General features: G+C 45.8%; 2 protein-coding genes across 2 annotated transcripts in view; both read right to left on the bottom strand.

The window, feature by feature from the left end:
* Nucleotides 1-12,419, bottom strand: part of LOC144487530 (uncharacterized) — a 64,742-nt gene extending 52,323 nt beyond the window's left edge. Inside the window, exons 1-3 of the mRNA XM_078205616.1 lie at nucleotides 12,354-12,419; nucleotides 8,055-8,131; nucleotides 479-665 (exon numbers count right to left, since the gene is read on the bottom strand). Coding sequence (XP_078061742.1) covers nucleotides 479-665; nucleotides 8,055-8,131; nucleotides 12,354-12,419 — 330 coding nt within the window. The remainder of the gene's footprint in view (nucleotides 1-478; nucleotides 666-8,054; nucleotides 8,132-12,353) is intronic.
* A 2,069-nt stretch (nucleotides 12,420-14,488) lies between these two features.
* On the bottom strand, nucleotides 14,489-17,511 carry LOC144487529 (uncharacterized). The gene is made up of 2 exons (XM_078205613.1): nucleotides 16,970-17,511; nucleotides 14,489-15,935 (listed from the first exon to the last, which is right to left on the bottom strand). Exon 2 carries the CDS (start codon nucleotides 15,582-15,584, stop codon nucleotides 14,658-14,660), a length of 927 nt encoding a protein of 308 aa, XP_078061739.1. The 5' UTR covers nucleotides 15,585-15,935; nucleotides 16,970-17,511; the 3' UTR covers nucleotides 14,489-14,657.
* Between the last annotated feature and the right edge of the window lie 326 nt (nucleotides 17,512-17,837).

The raw sequence follows: 17,837 nt of genomic DNA on the forward strand, positions 1-17,837 counted from the left end.
TGAATTTTTCTCATTCTCATGATATCTTTAATAAAGCTTTAATATTTTCCCGACATCAGGTTTTAGATTAAGTGGCCTTTAGTTTCCTTTTTGCCTCCCTCCTTTTTTTGAATAAAGGAGTTACATTTGCTATTTTGCAATCGACTGGAATCTTCCTCAAATCTCATGACTTTTAGATCATTAAAATGGTGCTATTTCCTTCCATGTTCAAAATTCTCTGCTGTTCAGGTTACAATACATTGTGCAATTCCATCCAATCCTGACCTGATGTTTTGTGCAAGTTTCCTGACCCCAAATCCTCCCCTTCTAAGACCAATTATATCAACACCTATAACAGAGCTGGAGTCACTTTTCAATTCAGCAGAAACAGACCCAAAGGTACATGATTCAGTCTGAACACGAAAACAGCAAAATCCAATCACAACAGTTACTTGTGAACTCGCTGGTGATTCAGCAGATTGGATGACTGACTGAATACCTTTCCACACTTGGAACAAGTGAACGGCTTCTCCCCGGTGTGAATTCGCTGGTGTGTCAGCAGAGTGGATGAGTGAGCAAATCCATTCCCACACTGGGAGCAGGTGAACGGTCTCTCCCCAGTGTGAGTGCGCTGGTGTACAGTGAGTTGACATGATTGCTTGAACCCAGTCCCACAGTGAGAGCACCTGAATGGTTTCTCATCAGTGTGAACACGTTGATGGTAGTGCAGATTTACAGAATTTTTAAAGCATTTCCCACAGTCTGGACATTTAAAAGGTCTCTCATCAGTGTGAATCCGCTGGTGTGTGAAGGGGGTGGCTGACTGAGGAAATCTCTTCCCACACTGGGAGCAAGTGCATGGCCTCTCCCCAGTGTGAATTCGCTGGTGTAATGCGAGGTTGGAAGACTGAGTGAATCCCTTCCCACACACAGAGCAGGTGAACGGCCTTTCCCCAGTGTGGATTCGCCGATGTTTCAGCAGATGGGATGAGGCACTGAATCCTTTCCCACACTGGGAGCAGTTGAATGGTCTCTCGTCAGTGTGAGTTCTCTGGTGTATATGTAAGCTGTTTGACTGAGTGAATCCCCTCCCACACTGGGAGCAGGTGAATGGTCTCTCTCCACTGTGACTGCGCCGATGAATCTCCAGCTGGGAAGGGTAATTGAATCCCTTCCCACAGTCCCCACATTTCCACAGCTTCTCCCTGTTGTGACTGCAATTATGTTCCGAAAGGCTGGATGATTGGTTGAAGTCTTGTCCACACACAGAACACGTGTACAGTTTCTCTTCACTGTGAACTGTGCTATTTCCTCCCATGTTCAAAACACAATGATATTCAGGTTACAACAAATTGGCTAACTCCATCAGGTTTTGATATAATATTTGGTTTCAGTTTCCCAACTGCAAATCCTCCTCTTCTAAAGCCCTGTGAAATTGATTTAAAACAGAAAAAAGGAAGTGAGAGAGAACCCACAAAAACACAAAGGCAGTTTGTGAAATTGAGCTGAATGAATCTGGTCATTTGTGGGGCTGGCACTCGGAAAAAGTAATCATGAAAACTGCTGGATTGTCATAAAAACCCAGCGGGTTCACTGATATCCTTCAGGGCAGGAAATCTGCCACACGGTCTGGACACAAGACTCTGGACACAGAGAGAAGACAGAGAGAAGAAGGAGAGGTCAGGGTGAAGGAGAGGGATTTTGTACATTGACAACTCAATTGGAACTTTAACAGAAAGTTTCCCAAACCCTCAACCTCCACCCACCTAGAAGGACCAGGGTAGCAAATAGATGGGAACACCATCACCTTCAAGTTCCTCTCCAACTCACACACCATCCCGACTTATCTGACATCCAGTACTAAAAGAACAGAAATTTCTTTCATATAAACACTGGGAAGACTGAACCCATTGTCTTCAGTCCCCACTACAAACTCACTCCCTCGCCAGCAACTCTCTCCTTCTTCCTGGCAACTGTCTGAGGCTGAAGCAAACTGTTTACAACCATGGTAAAATATTTCACCCCAAGTTGAGCTTCCAGCCACATCATCATCAAGACCGCCTATTTCCACCTCAGTGCCATTGATCAACTCTACTCCAGTCTCAGCTCCTTTGGAACTCTCATCCATTCCATTGTGACATGAAACACAGGGGAATGGGGATATAGAGAGGGAATGGGACTGACTGAATTGCTCCACAGAGAGTTGGCATGGATCTGAGTTGCCTATTCTATGTTGTAATGTTTCCATCACTGAAAATAGATAATGTTGATACACTGCTATATATTTTAAGACAAGAAATAGGGAATCGTAAATAACATAGTATATACCATGTAACTACATTAAACATATCTCTCTCCCATACAAATTTACTGTTCATTAAAATGTTAGCCCTCTCCTGAGAAAACTCCCCCTTGAATTATGAACATTGGGTAAGAGGCCATCCTATTCGCCAGCTATATAAACGTGTCAAAGTGAGGGAGCTAAAGGATGTCAATGTCTTTGAGAGAGAAAAAGATACCTGGGCCTAGTCTTGCTCCTAATTCCGATGTTCGTCTGTAACGTTTTCAGAGTCTGCAGCCTCCCTGGATTCACTTCCTTTCCCTTCAGTTGCTGCAAGTCCTCAATTTCTCCCAGAATGAGGAAAGAAATGGAAAGGGGGAAACATTGATTTCCTCCCAGATGTTGTCGAGAAGCGGGAGTTTCACTCTGAACCTCGTTGGCCAACTTCCGCATTGTGACGTCACAATGGAACCTAGCCTGAATTAGCCAATAGGAATAAGTCTGTACCGATGTGACGTCCTGGAGTTCCAGTGCGCAGGCCCGGGCGCGCAGACATGGGAGCCCCGCCCCCTCCCATTGATTCCCCCGCCCCCTGCCATCTCCTCGAGCCAAGGTTTCCAGGCAACCGGCTGGCGGCTCCGGCCAGAGCGAGAAGCCGCTCGGTGATCTCCCCCTCCCCCCTCTCTCTACGGCGGCTGCTGCTCCAAAAAGAGATCGAGAGCGACCGCTGGCGGCAGCCGCACTGCGCCTGCTCCGGACAGCTCGGCTCAGCAGCGCTCTCTGCGCCTGCTCCGGACAGCTCGGCTCAGCAGCGCTCTCTGCGCCTGCGTGCTGGGCTGCCAGCTGAGGGAGTGGGGGAGGGGACTTTGCAAAATCTCTTCCCATCAAATTCTTCCAAGTCCCGCAGTTTGATTTGAAACAGAACAGCTTCTGTTTGTAGCTTCACCACAGACTCAAACTTCACACACAGAATCAAACTTCACACACAGACTCAAACTTCACACACAGACTCAAACTTCACCACAGACTCCAACTTCACACACAGACTCAAACTTCACCACAGACTCAAACTTCACACACAGACTCAAACTTCACACACAGACTCAAACTTCACACACAGACTCAAACTTCACCACAGACTCAAACTTCACACACAGACTCAAACTTCACACACAGACTCAAACTTCACACACAGACTCAAACTTCACACACAGACTCAAACTTCACACACAGACTCAAACTTCACCACAGACTCAAACTTCACACACAGACTCAAACTTCACCACAGACTCAAACTTCACACACAGACTCAAACTTCACACACAGACTCAAACTTCACACACAGACTCAAACTTCACACACAGCCTCAAACTTCACACACAGACTCAAACTTCACACACAGACTCAAACTTCACACACAGACTCAAACTTCACCACAGACTCCAACTTCACACACAGACTCAAACTTCACACACAGACTCCACCTTCACCACAGACTCAAACTTCACACACAGACTCAAACTTCACACACAGACTCAAACTTCACCACAGACTCAAACTTCACCACAGACTCAAACTTCACCACAGACTCAAACTTCACACACAGACTCCAACTTCACCACAGACTCAAACTTCACACACAGACTCAAACTTCATCCTCTGGACAACATCTGTGAGGAAAACACTTTCTTTCCCCCCCTGGGAAATACAGAGACAGAGAAATTCTCTGGAACTGGAATTAGAGCCAAATATACTGAGGGGGAAATGTTTGTAATTTTGTGGAACCTGTTTTTATTGTCTGAGCTTTTTAATGTGTAATTTATCTTGTCTGTTCAAATACTGTTTCTTAATGCATGATTCAGTGATGTTAATTTTAGATTAATTTTTAAAGTAAAATTTTTTTTAAATGAAACATTGTCTTTTAGTTTATTCTATTGGGATTTGTGGGAATTTGCTTATTATAAGGTGACCATGAGGATCGTAACAACATTGATATGTCTGGTGTTGTTATATGGTGCAGATGATGTGGAGATGCCGGTGTTGGACTGGGGTGGGCACAGTAAGAAGTCTCACAACACCTGGTTAAAATCCAACAGGTTCATTTGGAATCACGAGCTTTCAGAGCACTGCTCCTTCTCACCTGATGAAGGGGCAGTGCTCTGAAAGCTTGTGATTCCAAATAAACCTGTTGGACTTTAACCAGGTGTTGTGATACTCCTTACTATATGGTGCATAATGGGTATATAATTTATGGATTTGTATTACAGTTGATGTTGTTTAATTCCAGAATAGTATTGTAACTACACTGTATATTTTCCAGTCAGAGTCAGCAGAGCACAAGATAAATCAATTCAGCTGCTTGAGTCCGTGCCAAGTCTCTGTCGGGGAATCCACTCAGTGCCATTTTTCCTCGATATCCCTGTTCCCCAGTAAGTTTCATTCCTTCAAGTGCCCAACCAATTTTATTTTGAAATCACTGGTCATCTCCACTTCCACCACTCTCATCGTTAGTGAGTTCCAGAACATGATTGCTTGCTCCCCAAGTCAAGTTCTTCCGCACCCATCTGTATCTCTAATCATGTAATAGAGTGCTGAATATTGCTTACATTTTTAGTTCACTAAATATGCAAATTTTTTATATGCTAAGACACAAGATTTCAGGAATATGTGTCCAGTACATGAAACAGTCAGCACGGATCTGTCGATTAGGATGAATCAGCACCCTCAGGACAATGTCTATTTCAGGTCCAGCAAAGTGAGAATGGAGGGAGAGTGTTTGGGATGGAGATTTACAAATTTTCAAGAATGAGAGGAAAGAATGTTCCACAGAAACTAGAATTGTCTGTTCTGAGTTTTTATCCTGTACTGACAGCAATGATTTTTGTGAATTTCTTTCACAGGCTATTAGAAGGGGAGAATTTACAGACACAAATCTCAACAAACATGACGTTAGGATCTGACAGAGTCACCCAATTATTCAGGATCTGAATACCATCGGCATTTGAAACTAGAATGGAAAATGTTTGTCTGTCCCTTCAAACTGTTTAAACATCAGTGTGACTGGAAAATCACTGAGACACAGACACTCGAGTGAGAGTATTCCAGTGAACTGACTGTGGAAAGAGCTTTAACCAGTTACACAGCCTGGAAAAGATTGAAGGATTCACAGTGAGGAGAGAGACCATGTATGTGTCATCTGTGGGGTCAAACCTTCATCTGAACCTGGAGATGTACAAAGACACTCAGACCATGGAAATGTAGGGACTGTGGGAAGGGATTCAATTGTCCCTCGAAGCTGGAAACCCTTCGATGCAGCCACACTGTGGAGACACCGTTCACCTGCTCTGAGTTTGGAAGGGGATTTCGTGATTCATCCACCCTGAGGAATCACCAGCGACTTCACATCAGGGAGAGGCCATTCACCTGCTCTGAGTGTGGGAAGAAATTCAGCGATTCGTCTGCCCTGCTGACACACCAGCGGGTTCACAATGGGGAGAGACCATTCACCTGTTGTGTGTGTGGAAAGGGATTCACTCAGTCATCTACCCTGCAGAACCACCAGCGATTTCACACGGGTGAGGGGCTGTTCCCCTGCTCAGAGTGTGGGAAGGGATTCACTCACTCATCCCTCCCGCTGACACACCAACCCATTCACACTGGGCCGAGGCCATTCATCTGCTCCGAGTGTGGGAAGGGATTCACTCAATTATCTAGTCTGCTGAGACACAAACGATTACACACTGGGGAAAGGCCATTCATCTGATGTGTGTGTGGGAAGTGACTCAGTCAATCATCCAGTCTGCTGGAATACTGAGGCTCCTCCCCCAATAAGAAACCTGTTCAATGCTCTGACTGTGGGAGCTGCTTTAAAACCTGAGCCTACCTGAGGGTCGACCAGCGCATTCACACTGAGGATGACTGAAATGTCAGGCGCTCTCACTGTGCAAAGAGGTTTAGAACATCATCTGACCTACTGAAACATCAGGGAATTCACACTGGGGAGAGACCCTGATCATTCCCACTCACTTTCAGCGATTTCTCATAAAACCTACCAGATTGGAAGCTTCTGCCTGAAATTTTATTTTCCCTTAGTTTCCAAACTGAGACCATTCACCTGCTCAGTGTGTGGGAAAGGATTCACTTGTTCACCCAAGCTGCTGAGACACCATGGCAGTCACACCCATTAGTGACCTTTCCGGTGCTCTGACTGTGGCTGTTAATTATATCAATGGAGGTGAAGTTTATTCAGATGGAGGGTATTGATTAGATAGTTATAATGAGCAGGTAAAAAGTGGGACTCACTAATATAGCTTGGAGTCAGAGTTGAACCTGTAATGTTTGATTCTGTGAACAAATCTAGACCAAATAAAGATTGACTCCACCCCAAGGCTGTCAGGATTATAACATGGTAACAGAAAATGCTTGTCTCATGGTGAAGGTTGGAAACTAAAAGAAAGTATAATTCAGACAGAAGCTTCCAATCCCAGCAGCTTTTGTGAGAAATGACTGAAAGGCAGTGGGAATTGTCAGGGTCTGATTACCTGCTGATGCTCTCGGAGTCTGAACCATACAACCAGTGGAAGAATGAAGTGGCGATGTGGACACGGGTTACATCCCGATCAAGGAGGAAACAAGATCTGGCCTTGGCACTGTCACTTCCTAACACAAGGAAAATCAGCAACAAAGCATTTTCTGATCAGCCAAACTGCAAGTTGATAACTGCACTGGCACGGATGATTCATGTAAAGAATTCACTTCAGGTGGTTGGAGGGTAGAATCCCTGTCAATTGGTCTATGGGAGAAATCCCAAATTCCCCTCTGTGCCGGGCGATCGCCCTCCTGCTTTAAAGGGATACAATTAGTTCCATTTTCAGTCATCAATTATCTGATTGTTCCATGAAAAGAATTGCTCGAAGCAACAAATTATTGGAGATACCAGAAGAGGGTTTCTTCATGTGTAACGTTTGGACTGAAGAAGAAAAACCATCTTTTTCTTCGATTTGTTTTGAAACACTGTGTGAATTTTTGCGATCCCGGTCAGGACTGTTAACGTTTGCAGAGAAATTCGAACACCCAGTGATTAACTGAAAGAATTACATCACAAGATTCCACATTGTTAAACAAAAACAAACTTTACCGTATGTTTAAATAAAATTTAAAAAGATAACACGACAAATTGAATACTACAGTCAATAAAGATTTATGATATAAACCTAGTTCTATTTTTTTACCTCACCCCAAGAGTTTCTTTATACTTAATGATATCTTGAAGTTTCATTCACTTCTGTTCCTAGGACCATCCCAAAGGTATGTCAAAGCTCTCAATTCACTTTAATTCTCCCCAGTACTCCAGATATTCTCCAAGCTCCAAGAGTTTATGGGAGTCCATCCATTATCTTTTCACTAAACAAGTCTCCAATTTTCCTTTAAGCTCTCAAACTGTGGACTCCTCAGTCCAAACATGGGCTTCACTGCATTCTTGCTGAGGGATTTAAATGTTGGAAACACCCCTGGTTTCTAATGGTCCTCTCAGCTTCTAGTCTCACAGCTGGTTCACAGCTCCTGATCCCACAACTGGTGGCTTCCAAGCTAACTGCAGACTGTCCGCTGTCTATCTGTGGAACCAGGTCATTGATTGGAAAGGACTCAAAAGGTTACGGGGAAAAGGCAGGAGAATGGGATTGAGATTTATCAGCCATGATCGAATGGCACAGCAGATTCGATGGGCCGAATTGCCTAATTCTGCTCCTATATCTTATGGTCTAATTCTAACCAAGGCTCCACCCTGAATCACATATCCCCATGGTAACAGAGACCAGGTGGAATGTCCGACAGATATTTCGCTTCAAAACTAAACCTTTTTCCTGAGCTCTGCATGAAGAATTCACCAAACAAAAACAGTACAATAATTGTCAGACCCAATGTCTCCAGCTAAAAGATCCAGCTGACCTTTTACAGTTCTTACCTCTCGAGTTTTGACTTCTTAAACCAACACGGGCCATGCTTTGTGACTGCGAATTCCCTGAGGGTGTTTTCATCAGATTCTCAACCCAGGTTTTCCATTTTTTAAAAGCAATTCTTGCAACTAATTCATATTTCCAAAACATAGGAATTATGAAATTAGATTTTTGGAACAAAAACAGGAAGAAATGAAAACGTATCACCTACATAATATCCCATTTAGAATATTACAATATACAACATGCTGTATATCTTAACAACAGCCATGATCTTATTGAATGGTGGAGCAGGCTCGAAGGGCCAAATGGCCTCCTCCTGTTCCTAAATCCACTGTTTTCCTATGTTGATCTATCTTATAACCTGCAACAGACATAATAATCCCTCCATTGTCCACTTCACATTCACAAGTCCAGCTTGGTAACAGCACACTGCTGGGTTCCATGTCCAGGAATCTCAGTCCACTGAAGATGGAAATTACTGCTTGCAGTCTTTTCTGAAAGTTTTCTTTTTACAATAATTATAGTCCAAAGTTCCTCCTGCAAAAGGAGAGTCTTCATTGCTGTTCATTTGTGAATTTTCAAGTTCTATTTTGAAAACAGTCTGTACAGAGTTCACATTTTGAAATTTATTTTCTTCCATGTTTGTAGTTCCTCCATTGTTTAAATCCAGAGAGAATATTCCACTCAATTCCACATTGAAATGTCTTCTTCTTGCTCAGTTATAGCTGATTCCTTTATTGTCCAGGACAATATATTCACAATATCTTTAAAACAGAAATTAAACATTCCCATTTAATTTCAGGTATTAACATAGAAATCATAGAAATAGAAACCCTACAGTGCAGAAGGAGGCCATTCGGCCCATCGAGTCTGCACCGACCACAATCCCACCCAGGCCCTACCCCCACATATTTACCCACTAATCCCTCTAACCTACGCATCTCAGGACTCTAAGGGGCAATTTTTTTTTAACCTGGCCAATCAACCTAACCCGCACATCTTTGGACTGTGGGAGGAAACCGGAGCACCCGGAGGAAACCCACGCAGACACGAGGAGAATGTGCAAACTCCTCACAGACAGTGACCCGAGCCGGGAATCGAACCCGGGACCCTGGAGCTGTGAAGCAGCAGTGCTAACCACTGTGCTACCGTGCTGCCCTAACATATTCTGTTAGTTTGTTCTTTATTGTCAATGTCAGGCTGGGGTTGTTCCCCTTGGAGCAAAGTACGTTGAAGGAAGATTTGATAGAGGTGGACAAGATTCTGACAGGTTTAGATAAGGTGGACAAAGAAAAGCTGTTCCCATTCGCTGATGGGACAAGGACGAGGGGGGACACAGATTTCTTGTTTTGGGTCAGAATGTAAGGGGGGGGGGGGGGGGGGGCAGTGCGGGGGGTGGGGGGGGGGAGTGGGGGGGGGGGGCGCGGATGTGAGGAAGAATATTCTGATGCAGCGAATGGTAATGACCTGAAACTCGCTGCCTACGAGGGTGGAGGAAGTGGAGACAATAAACAATTAAAAAGGAAATTGGATGGGCATTTGGGATGTTCCAGACGGAACGAAGAACAAAGAAAATTTTGTTTTCTTTAAACAAAACAAAACAAAAAAAAACAAAGAAAATCCATCAAGACATCATTTGACTGAGTGTGGCAGAAAGGGACCTACACAGGGTTGGAATCGGTGGGAGTTGGACGGGGGGGGGGGGGGGGGGAACTCTCCGCCGGTTGGGGATATACCAGGTACAGACGAGGATGGCTGTGGTTGTTGGAGGTCAGTCATCACTGCAAAGGTCACTGCAGGGTTCATCTAAAACTCTGCTGGCCATGTTTAAACTCACATTAAGTGTTATTCCACTATCACCCTTGTGCACGATGATCCACCCAGTAAAGCAACAACTTAATATTAAAATTCTCATCCTTGGTTTCAAATCACTCCATGACCTTGCCTGTCCCAATATCTATAATCTCCTATCAGCCCCACAACCCTCAATATATGACACTGCTCTAATTCTGGTCTTTAGTTTGTCCCTAACCTTGCTTCACCATTGCAAGCTCTACCTTCAGTTGCTTAGGCTCCAACCTCTGGAATACCATCCCTACACGTCTCCAACTCTCCACCTCGCTTTACTCCTTGAAGACACCCCTTAAAATCTACCACTTTGAGACCAAACCTTTGGTCATCTAACCTAATATCTTCGTTGTGGCTCAATATCATACTTTATTTTACAATGCTCCTTGGATGTTTTATTACTTTAAGGCGCTATATAAATATATTTTGTTGTTCCTCATGTCTCCTGGGCCTAATCATTTTCAGCTGCTTCATTAATTACCATCTCCCCACCGCAGGGTGGGAAACAGGGATGTTCACTGATGATTGCAGTGTATATGACCATTCACAACTCTGAATACTGAAGCTGCCTGCATGCAGCGCAGGACCAGGACAACATTCAGGTTGGAACTGATTGTCAATTCATACTGACACCACATAATTATCAGGAAATATCTATTTCCAGCAAGAAAATCTAACCATCTTCCCTTGATATTCAATGGCATTACCATCAGTGAATGTCCCACCAGCAATAACTTTGGGGTTACCATTGACCAGTCATTTAAATACTGTGGTTACAAGAGCAGGTCAGAGGTTGGGAGTTTTGTGGCAGGTTACTCACTTAATGACTCCCCAAAGGCTTGCCATGATTCACAAGGTATAAATCAGGAGTCAGGTGGAATATTCCCTACCTGGATGAGTGTATCTGCAACAATTTTGTAGATCCTATCCAGGACAAAGTAGCTCGCCTGATCAGCATCTCAAATACCACCTTAAACATTCACTCTACACCATTAGCCCACAATGGTGGCAGTGTATCCCACAGATTAGATGCACTGCAAGAAATCACCAAGGCTGTTTTCACAGCATGTTCCAAACCCTAACTTCTACCACTTGAAAAACAAGTGCAGCCAGCGTATGGGAATGCCACCATCTGCAAATTGTACTCCACATCACATACCATTCTGACTTGAAAATCAATCACCATTCCTTCTCTGTCACTGCATCAAATTCCTGGAACTCCCTAACAGCGTTGTGGGTATACCTACACCAGATGGATTGCAGCGATTCAAGAAATTGGCTCACTTTCTTCACAAGGGCAATTAGTGATGCACAATGAATGTTGGCCTTGCCAGCCATTCACATCCCCTGAAAGAATAAAACAAAATCCTCATCCCTGGTATCATTCTCAGCCATGAATACTGCAATTATCAATGAACAGCTCCGCTTTCGACTTTATGATGGGGGGGGAAGGTCATTGGTGGAGCAACTGAGGATGGATGGGCCTCGGACACTACCCTAGGGCTGAGATGATTGGCCTCCAACAACCGCGATCATCCTCCTCTGTGCGGGATGTGGCTCTCGCCGGTGGAGAGTTTCCCCGATTCCCATTGACTTCAATGTTAATCGGGTTGCTTGATGCCACGCACAGTCAAATGCTGCCTTGATGTCAATGGCAATCACTCCAACATCACCCAGTTCAACTCTTTTGTCCATGTTTGGACAAAGGCTGTAAATGAGGCAGGAGGTGAGTGGTCCTCGGTGGAACCCAAAATGAGCATCAGTGAGCAGGTTATTGCTGTATAAATGCTGCTTGATCGCACCGTTGGCAACAACATCTTCCTTCATTTTGCTGATGATCGAGACGAGAGACATTGGAGGGCAGTTGGCCAGTTTGGATTTTTCCTTATCCATCGCCTTCAGCTGTTTATTGATATCCCTTGAAGTGAATCGAATTGGCTGAAGATGGGCATCTGTGATACTGGGGACCTCAGGATGGATAATTCACATGGAGAGATTAGAGAAGCTGGAATTGCACTCTATAGAGCAGGAAAGGTTAAGGAGAGATTTAATAGAGATATTCAAACTTTTGAGAGGTTTTGATAAAATGCATGTCTGTTTCCATTGGTTTAGAACCAAAAGACATCGGGTGGAATTTCATGAAAAAAATTCGAAGTGCTGAATGAGTGAGAAAAGTTTCAAACTCGTTTCTTGGCAAATTTAAAAAAGCAATCTTGTGGCACTTAGTCAAAAACAGTCACAATATAATCCTCACTGCAGGAGGAAGGGGAGGAACCTAAACTTGCTGGGGAAGCCAGCTGCTGATCTGGAGGGGTGTCATTGTGCATGCGCTCCATCCTCCCAGTTTCCATCTTCAGTGGACATGCCCCACTCCCCACAGAAATCGCCCCGCCAATCTCCTCATCTGTAGCGTTTCCCCCAAATCACCAACCCCTCCTCCCAATCAGCATCCCTGCAGAGTTCCCCCTCTCGCCCCCTCCCCGATCACCACCCCTGCAGAGTTTCTCCGACAACCAGCTCCCTCCCCCATCAGGACTCCTGCAGAGCTCCCCCCCCACTAACCCCCTCCTCAATCACCACCCCTGCAGAATTTCCCAATCACCACTCCCTCCCCCGAGTCAGCTTCACCGTCCCACGGAGTGACCCAGGGGTCCATTGGCGCCTCGAGGGAGGAGGGGGGCCTGGGGACGGTGCTGGGGCCTTCCACCCGGGGGATTCCGGCCGATGGGATGCAGCGATTTCCGACTCCCCCTTTCCTGACACCGGTGCATCTCAAGAGCAGCAGGGTGAACGGCAAGGCAAGGATACATCCATATCACCAGAAAGACGGCTGGACCCCTCTGGGTCCCAGCTCTCCAGCAGACGCCTGCCAGGGGCATCACAGGAAAATGGGTGCGGAGTGCAGCTGGCTGCCTCCAGTTCTGATGTGCATCCTGGGGGGACGCGTTGATGTGGCGCTGGACCACGGGAGATGGAGATGTTGTGGGGTCGCCAGGAGGGCACGGGTGAAAGTCTATATGAGAAAGGTTTAGGGAATTGGGCTCGGTTGATGATCACATCCACCTGTTTTATAGCACTGTTAACTATCGGCCCTTCGTGTTATTGCATTGTTAGTTTCACCAATAAATGTCCAAAGATGTGCAGGTTAGGTTGATTGGCCATACTAAACTGATCCTAGTGTCAGGGGGATTAGCAAGGTAAATGTGTGAGGTTGCGGGAGTAGGGCCTGGGTGGGATTGTGGTCAGTACAGACTCGATGGGCTGAATGGCCTCCTTCTGTACTGGAGGGATTCTATTCTATTCTCTATAAAATTACAGCACAGAAACAAGCCCTTTGGCCCTCCAAGCCTGTAGCAACCATGCTGCCCGTCTGAACTAAAACCCCCTACCTTTCCGGGGACCATATCCCTCTATTCCTATGCTATTCATATATTTGTCAAGACACATCTTAAAGTCACTATCGTATCTGCTTCCACTACCTTCCCCGGCAACGAGTTCCAGGCACCCACCACCCTCTGTGTAAAAAACCTGCCTTGTACATCTCCTTTAAACCTTGCCACTCACACCTTAAACCTATGCCCCTGGGAATTGACTCTTCCACCCTGGGAAAAAGCTTCTGATTATCCACTCTGTCCATGCCCCTCATAATCTTGTAGACTTCTATCAGGTTGCCCTCCTCAACCTCCGTTGTTCCAGTGAGAACAAACCAAGTTTCTCCAACTTCTCCTCATAGCTAATGCCCTCCACACCAGGCAACATCCTGATAAATATTTTCCATACCCTCTCCAAAGTCTCCACATCCTTCTGGTAGTGTGGTGACCAGAATTGAACACTAGATTCCAAGTGCGGTCTATAAAGCTGCAACATGACTTATCAATTTTTAAACTCAATGCCCCGGCCGATGAAGGCAAGCATGCCATATGCCTTCTTGATTATCTTCTCCACCTGCATTGCCACTTTCAGTGACCTGTGTACCTGTACACCCAGATCCCTCTGCCTATCAATACTCTTAAGGGTTCTGCCATTTACTGTATGTTTCCCATCTGTATTAGACCTTCCAAAATGCATTACCTCACATTTGTCCAGACTAAACTTCATCTGCCATCTCTCCGCCCAAGTCTCCAACTGATCTATATCCTGCTGTATCCTCTGCCAGTCCCCATCGCTATCCACAATTCCACCAACCTTTGTGTCATCCACAAACTTACCAATCAAACCAGTTACATTTTCCTCCAAATCATTTATATATATTACAAACATCAAAAGTCCCAGCACTGATCCCTGAGGAATGTCACTTGTCACAGCCCTCCAGTCAGAAATGTACCTTTGCACTGCCAACCTCTGTTTTCTTCTGACTAAATAGCTCGAAACTTCCTAACACCCTGTCACTCTGTGATCCTTGTGACATTTGAAACCAGGTATTCACAAAAAGACTCAAAGAGCATCAGCCCACTGGAGGCTGAGACCAGCCAGTCCAGCACAAAGAAACCCTCTGACCCTTCCCATTGACCAACTGTGAGAATGAACAAAATGCAGTCCTGGAGGCAACTGAGAGCAGAGACAATAACAGCAGAATCCAACCACTGTCATCACTCGTGAACTTGCTGGTGTCTCAGCAGCTCCGATGAAACTCTGAAACGCTTTCCACACTGAGAGCAGGTGAATGGCCTCTCCCCTGTGTGAACTCGCTGGTGTGTCTGCAGGTCAGATGAGTTCGTAAATCCCTTCCCACACTGAGAGCAGATGAATGGTCTCTCCCCAGTATGAACTCGCTGGTGTATCTGCAGGTGGGATGACCGAATGAATCCCTTCCCACACTGAGAGCAGGTGAACGGCCTCTCCCCTGTGTGACGGCGCTGGTGTCTCTGCAGGTCGGCTGACTGAGTGAATTCTTGCCCACAGTGAGAGCAGATGAACGGTCTTTCCCCAGTGTGAACTCGTTCGTGCGTCCGCAGGTTGGATGAGTTCATGAATCCCTTCCCACACTGAGAACAGGTGAATGGCCTCTCCCCAGTGTGAACTCGTTGGTGTCTCTGCAGGCTGAATGACCGAGTGAATCCCTCTCCACACTGAGAGCAGGTGAACGGCCTCTCCCCAGTGTGAACTCGCTGGTGTCTCTGCAGGTGGGATGATCGAGTGAATCCCTTCCCACACTGAGAGCAGGTGAATGGTCTCTCTCCAGTGTGAACTCGCTGGTGTGTCAGCAGGCTGGATGACTGAATGAATCCCTGCCCACATTGAGAGCAGGTGAATGGCCTCTCCCCAGTGTGAACTCGCTGGTGTGACTGCAGGTTGGATAACCGAGTGAATCCCTCCCCACACTGCGAGCAGGTGAATGGCCTCTCCCCTGTGTGACGTAGCTGGTGTGATTGCAGGTTGGATACCCGAGTGAATCCCTTCCCACACTGAGAGCAGATGAACGGCCTCTCCCCAGTGTGGCTGCGCCGATGATCTTCCAGCAGGGATGGGTATCTGTATCCCTTCCCACAATCCACACATTTCCATGGTTTCTCCATGGTGCAGGTGTCCTTACCTCTCTCTTGAGTGAACAATTCGTTGAAACTTCGTCCACACACAGAACAAGATTACAGTCTCTCCCCGCTGTGAATGGTGTGATATTTATTCAGACTGTGTAACTGGTTAAAGCTCTTTAGTCAGTGCATTGGAACACTCTCACTCAAGTGTGTCAGTGTGTTGATGCTTTTTCACTCACACTGACATTTCAAATCTTTTCAAATCGACAGACTGGACAATCATTTCTCCTTCTGGATTCAAAGTTCGATGGTATTGAGGTCCCAAGGAATATGACTCTGTCAGATCTAGACGTGAAGTTTGAGATTTCAGCCTGTGATTCCTCTTTCAATATCCTGTAAAATGAGTTTACGAAAGTCATCAGTGTCAGTACAGGATAGAAATTCAGAACAGACAATTTCTATGGAACATTCTTTCCTCTCTCATTCCCCAAAAGCTGGAAATCTCCATCCCACACACTCTCTCCCCATTCTCAGCAGGTCTGGCAGCATCTGTATGGAGAGAAAATAACTGATGTTTCAGAGCTTTGACAAAGGGTCATCTAGACAAGAAACATCAGCTCTTTTCTCTCCTTACAGATGCTGCCAGACCTGCTGAGATTTTCCAGCATTTTCTCTCTTGGTTTCAAACTCCTGCATCCGCAGTAATTTGCTTTTATAAGGCTGCAGATACCTCCTCCCAAGTAACATGGCGCGTGTGCCCAAGACATCACCACTTGTTTCCCTTATTTCTTTAGCACCCATGGTGCTCTCCGCAGTAAACACAGAGGAGAAGTATTCATTAAAAATCTCACCCATCTCCTGTGGCTCCACACACAGATGGCCATACTGATTTTTAAGGGGATCTCCTCTCTCTAGCCACCTTTTTACTCTTAATATAGCCATAGAACCTCTTGGAATTTTCTTTAATCTTACCTGCCAGATCCATATCATACCCTCTTTTTGTCCTCCTGATTTCCCTCTTCAGTATTTTCTTACACTTTTTATAGTCAGAGTGATTCACTTGTCCCCGATTGCCGAAACCCAATGTCTGCTTCCTTCTTTTACCTGATGTGGAGATGCCGGCGTTGGACTGGGGTAAACACAGTAAGAAGTTTAACAACACCAGGTTAAAGTCCAACAGGTTTATTTGCTGGCAAAAGGTGTGGCTTTTGCTACCAAATAAACCTGTTGGACTTTAACCTGGTGTTGTTAAACTTCTTACTTCTTTTACCTGACCAGAGCCTCAATGTCCCTTGTCTGCCAGAGATCCCTAAATTTACCATTCTTTCCCTTCATCTTAACAGGAATATACTGCCCCTGGACTCTTGATATCACACTTTCAAAGCCTCCCAATTGCCAGTCATTCCTTTCCCTTCAAACAAACTCACCTCATCGACATCTGCTCGATCCTGCCTAATGCCCACAAAAGTGGCCCCGCTCCAGTTTAAGGCCTTGACCTGTGGACCTGTCCTATCTGTTTCCAGAACTATTTTGAAACTATTGGTGCTCCCAATAGTGCTCCCTGACTGACACTTCAGTCACTTGCTCGACCTCATTTCTTAACTGTCTAATAGAAAGTGAGTCCAGGAATTGATGATGAAAAATGAGGAGCTGGGAGATGAATTGAACAAGTATTTTGCCTCTGTGTTCACAATAGAGGATACAGTTAAAACTCAGAAACAGCTGGAAATCAGAAAACAGAAGTGTGGGATGAACTCTGAAAAAGCACAATTCCCAGGGAAGTGGTCCTCAGCAAACTGTTGGAGCTGTGGGCTGATGAGTCCTCGGGTCCTGCTGGGCTTCATTCTCGGGTCCTGCTGGGCTTCATTCTCGGGTCCTGCTGGGCTTCATTCTCGGGTCTTAACAGAGGGAGATCGTTGATGTTGTTCAATTTTCTAAACCGTCCGTCGCCATTACCCGCACTGCGCATGCCTCAGGTCCCGCCCCTCATTCACTCCGATTGGTTGGAGGACCTGCCGCTCCCGCTCGGTCCTCCAGCCCCGCTCCCTCTTCCTATTGGTCCGGAGCTTCCGTCAATCAGCCCCCGGGCATTGTGATGTGGAGCATGCGCAGTGTCATTGCTGTCCTTGGCGCTTGTTTGTCCCGGAGAAGCGGAGTCAGCGTTAGGCGGTGGCTGGGAGGATTTGGAAACACTTTGTGGATCCGCAAACCCTTCAGAATCATTGTCAGCTCCCTGGTTTGCAGCTGCGGGGCTTCTCCCTCCCGGGAACAGGCCCAGGTTAACGGCCCCATCCT

Source organism: Mustelus asterias, unplaced genomic scaffold (genome assembly GCF_964213995.1).
Source record: "Mustelus asterias unplaced genomic scaffold, sMusAst1.hap1.1 HAP1_SCAFFOLD_847, whole genome shotgun sequence".
Taxonomy (NCBI): domain Eukaryota; kingdom Metazoa; phylum Chordata; class Chondrichthyes; order Carcharhiniformes; family Triakidae; genus Mustelus; species Mustelus asterias.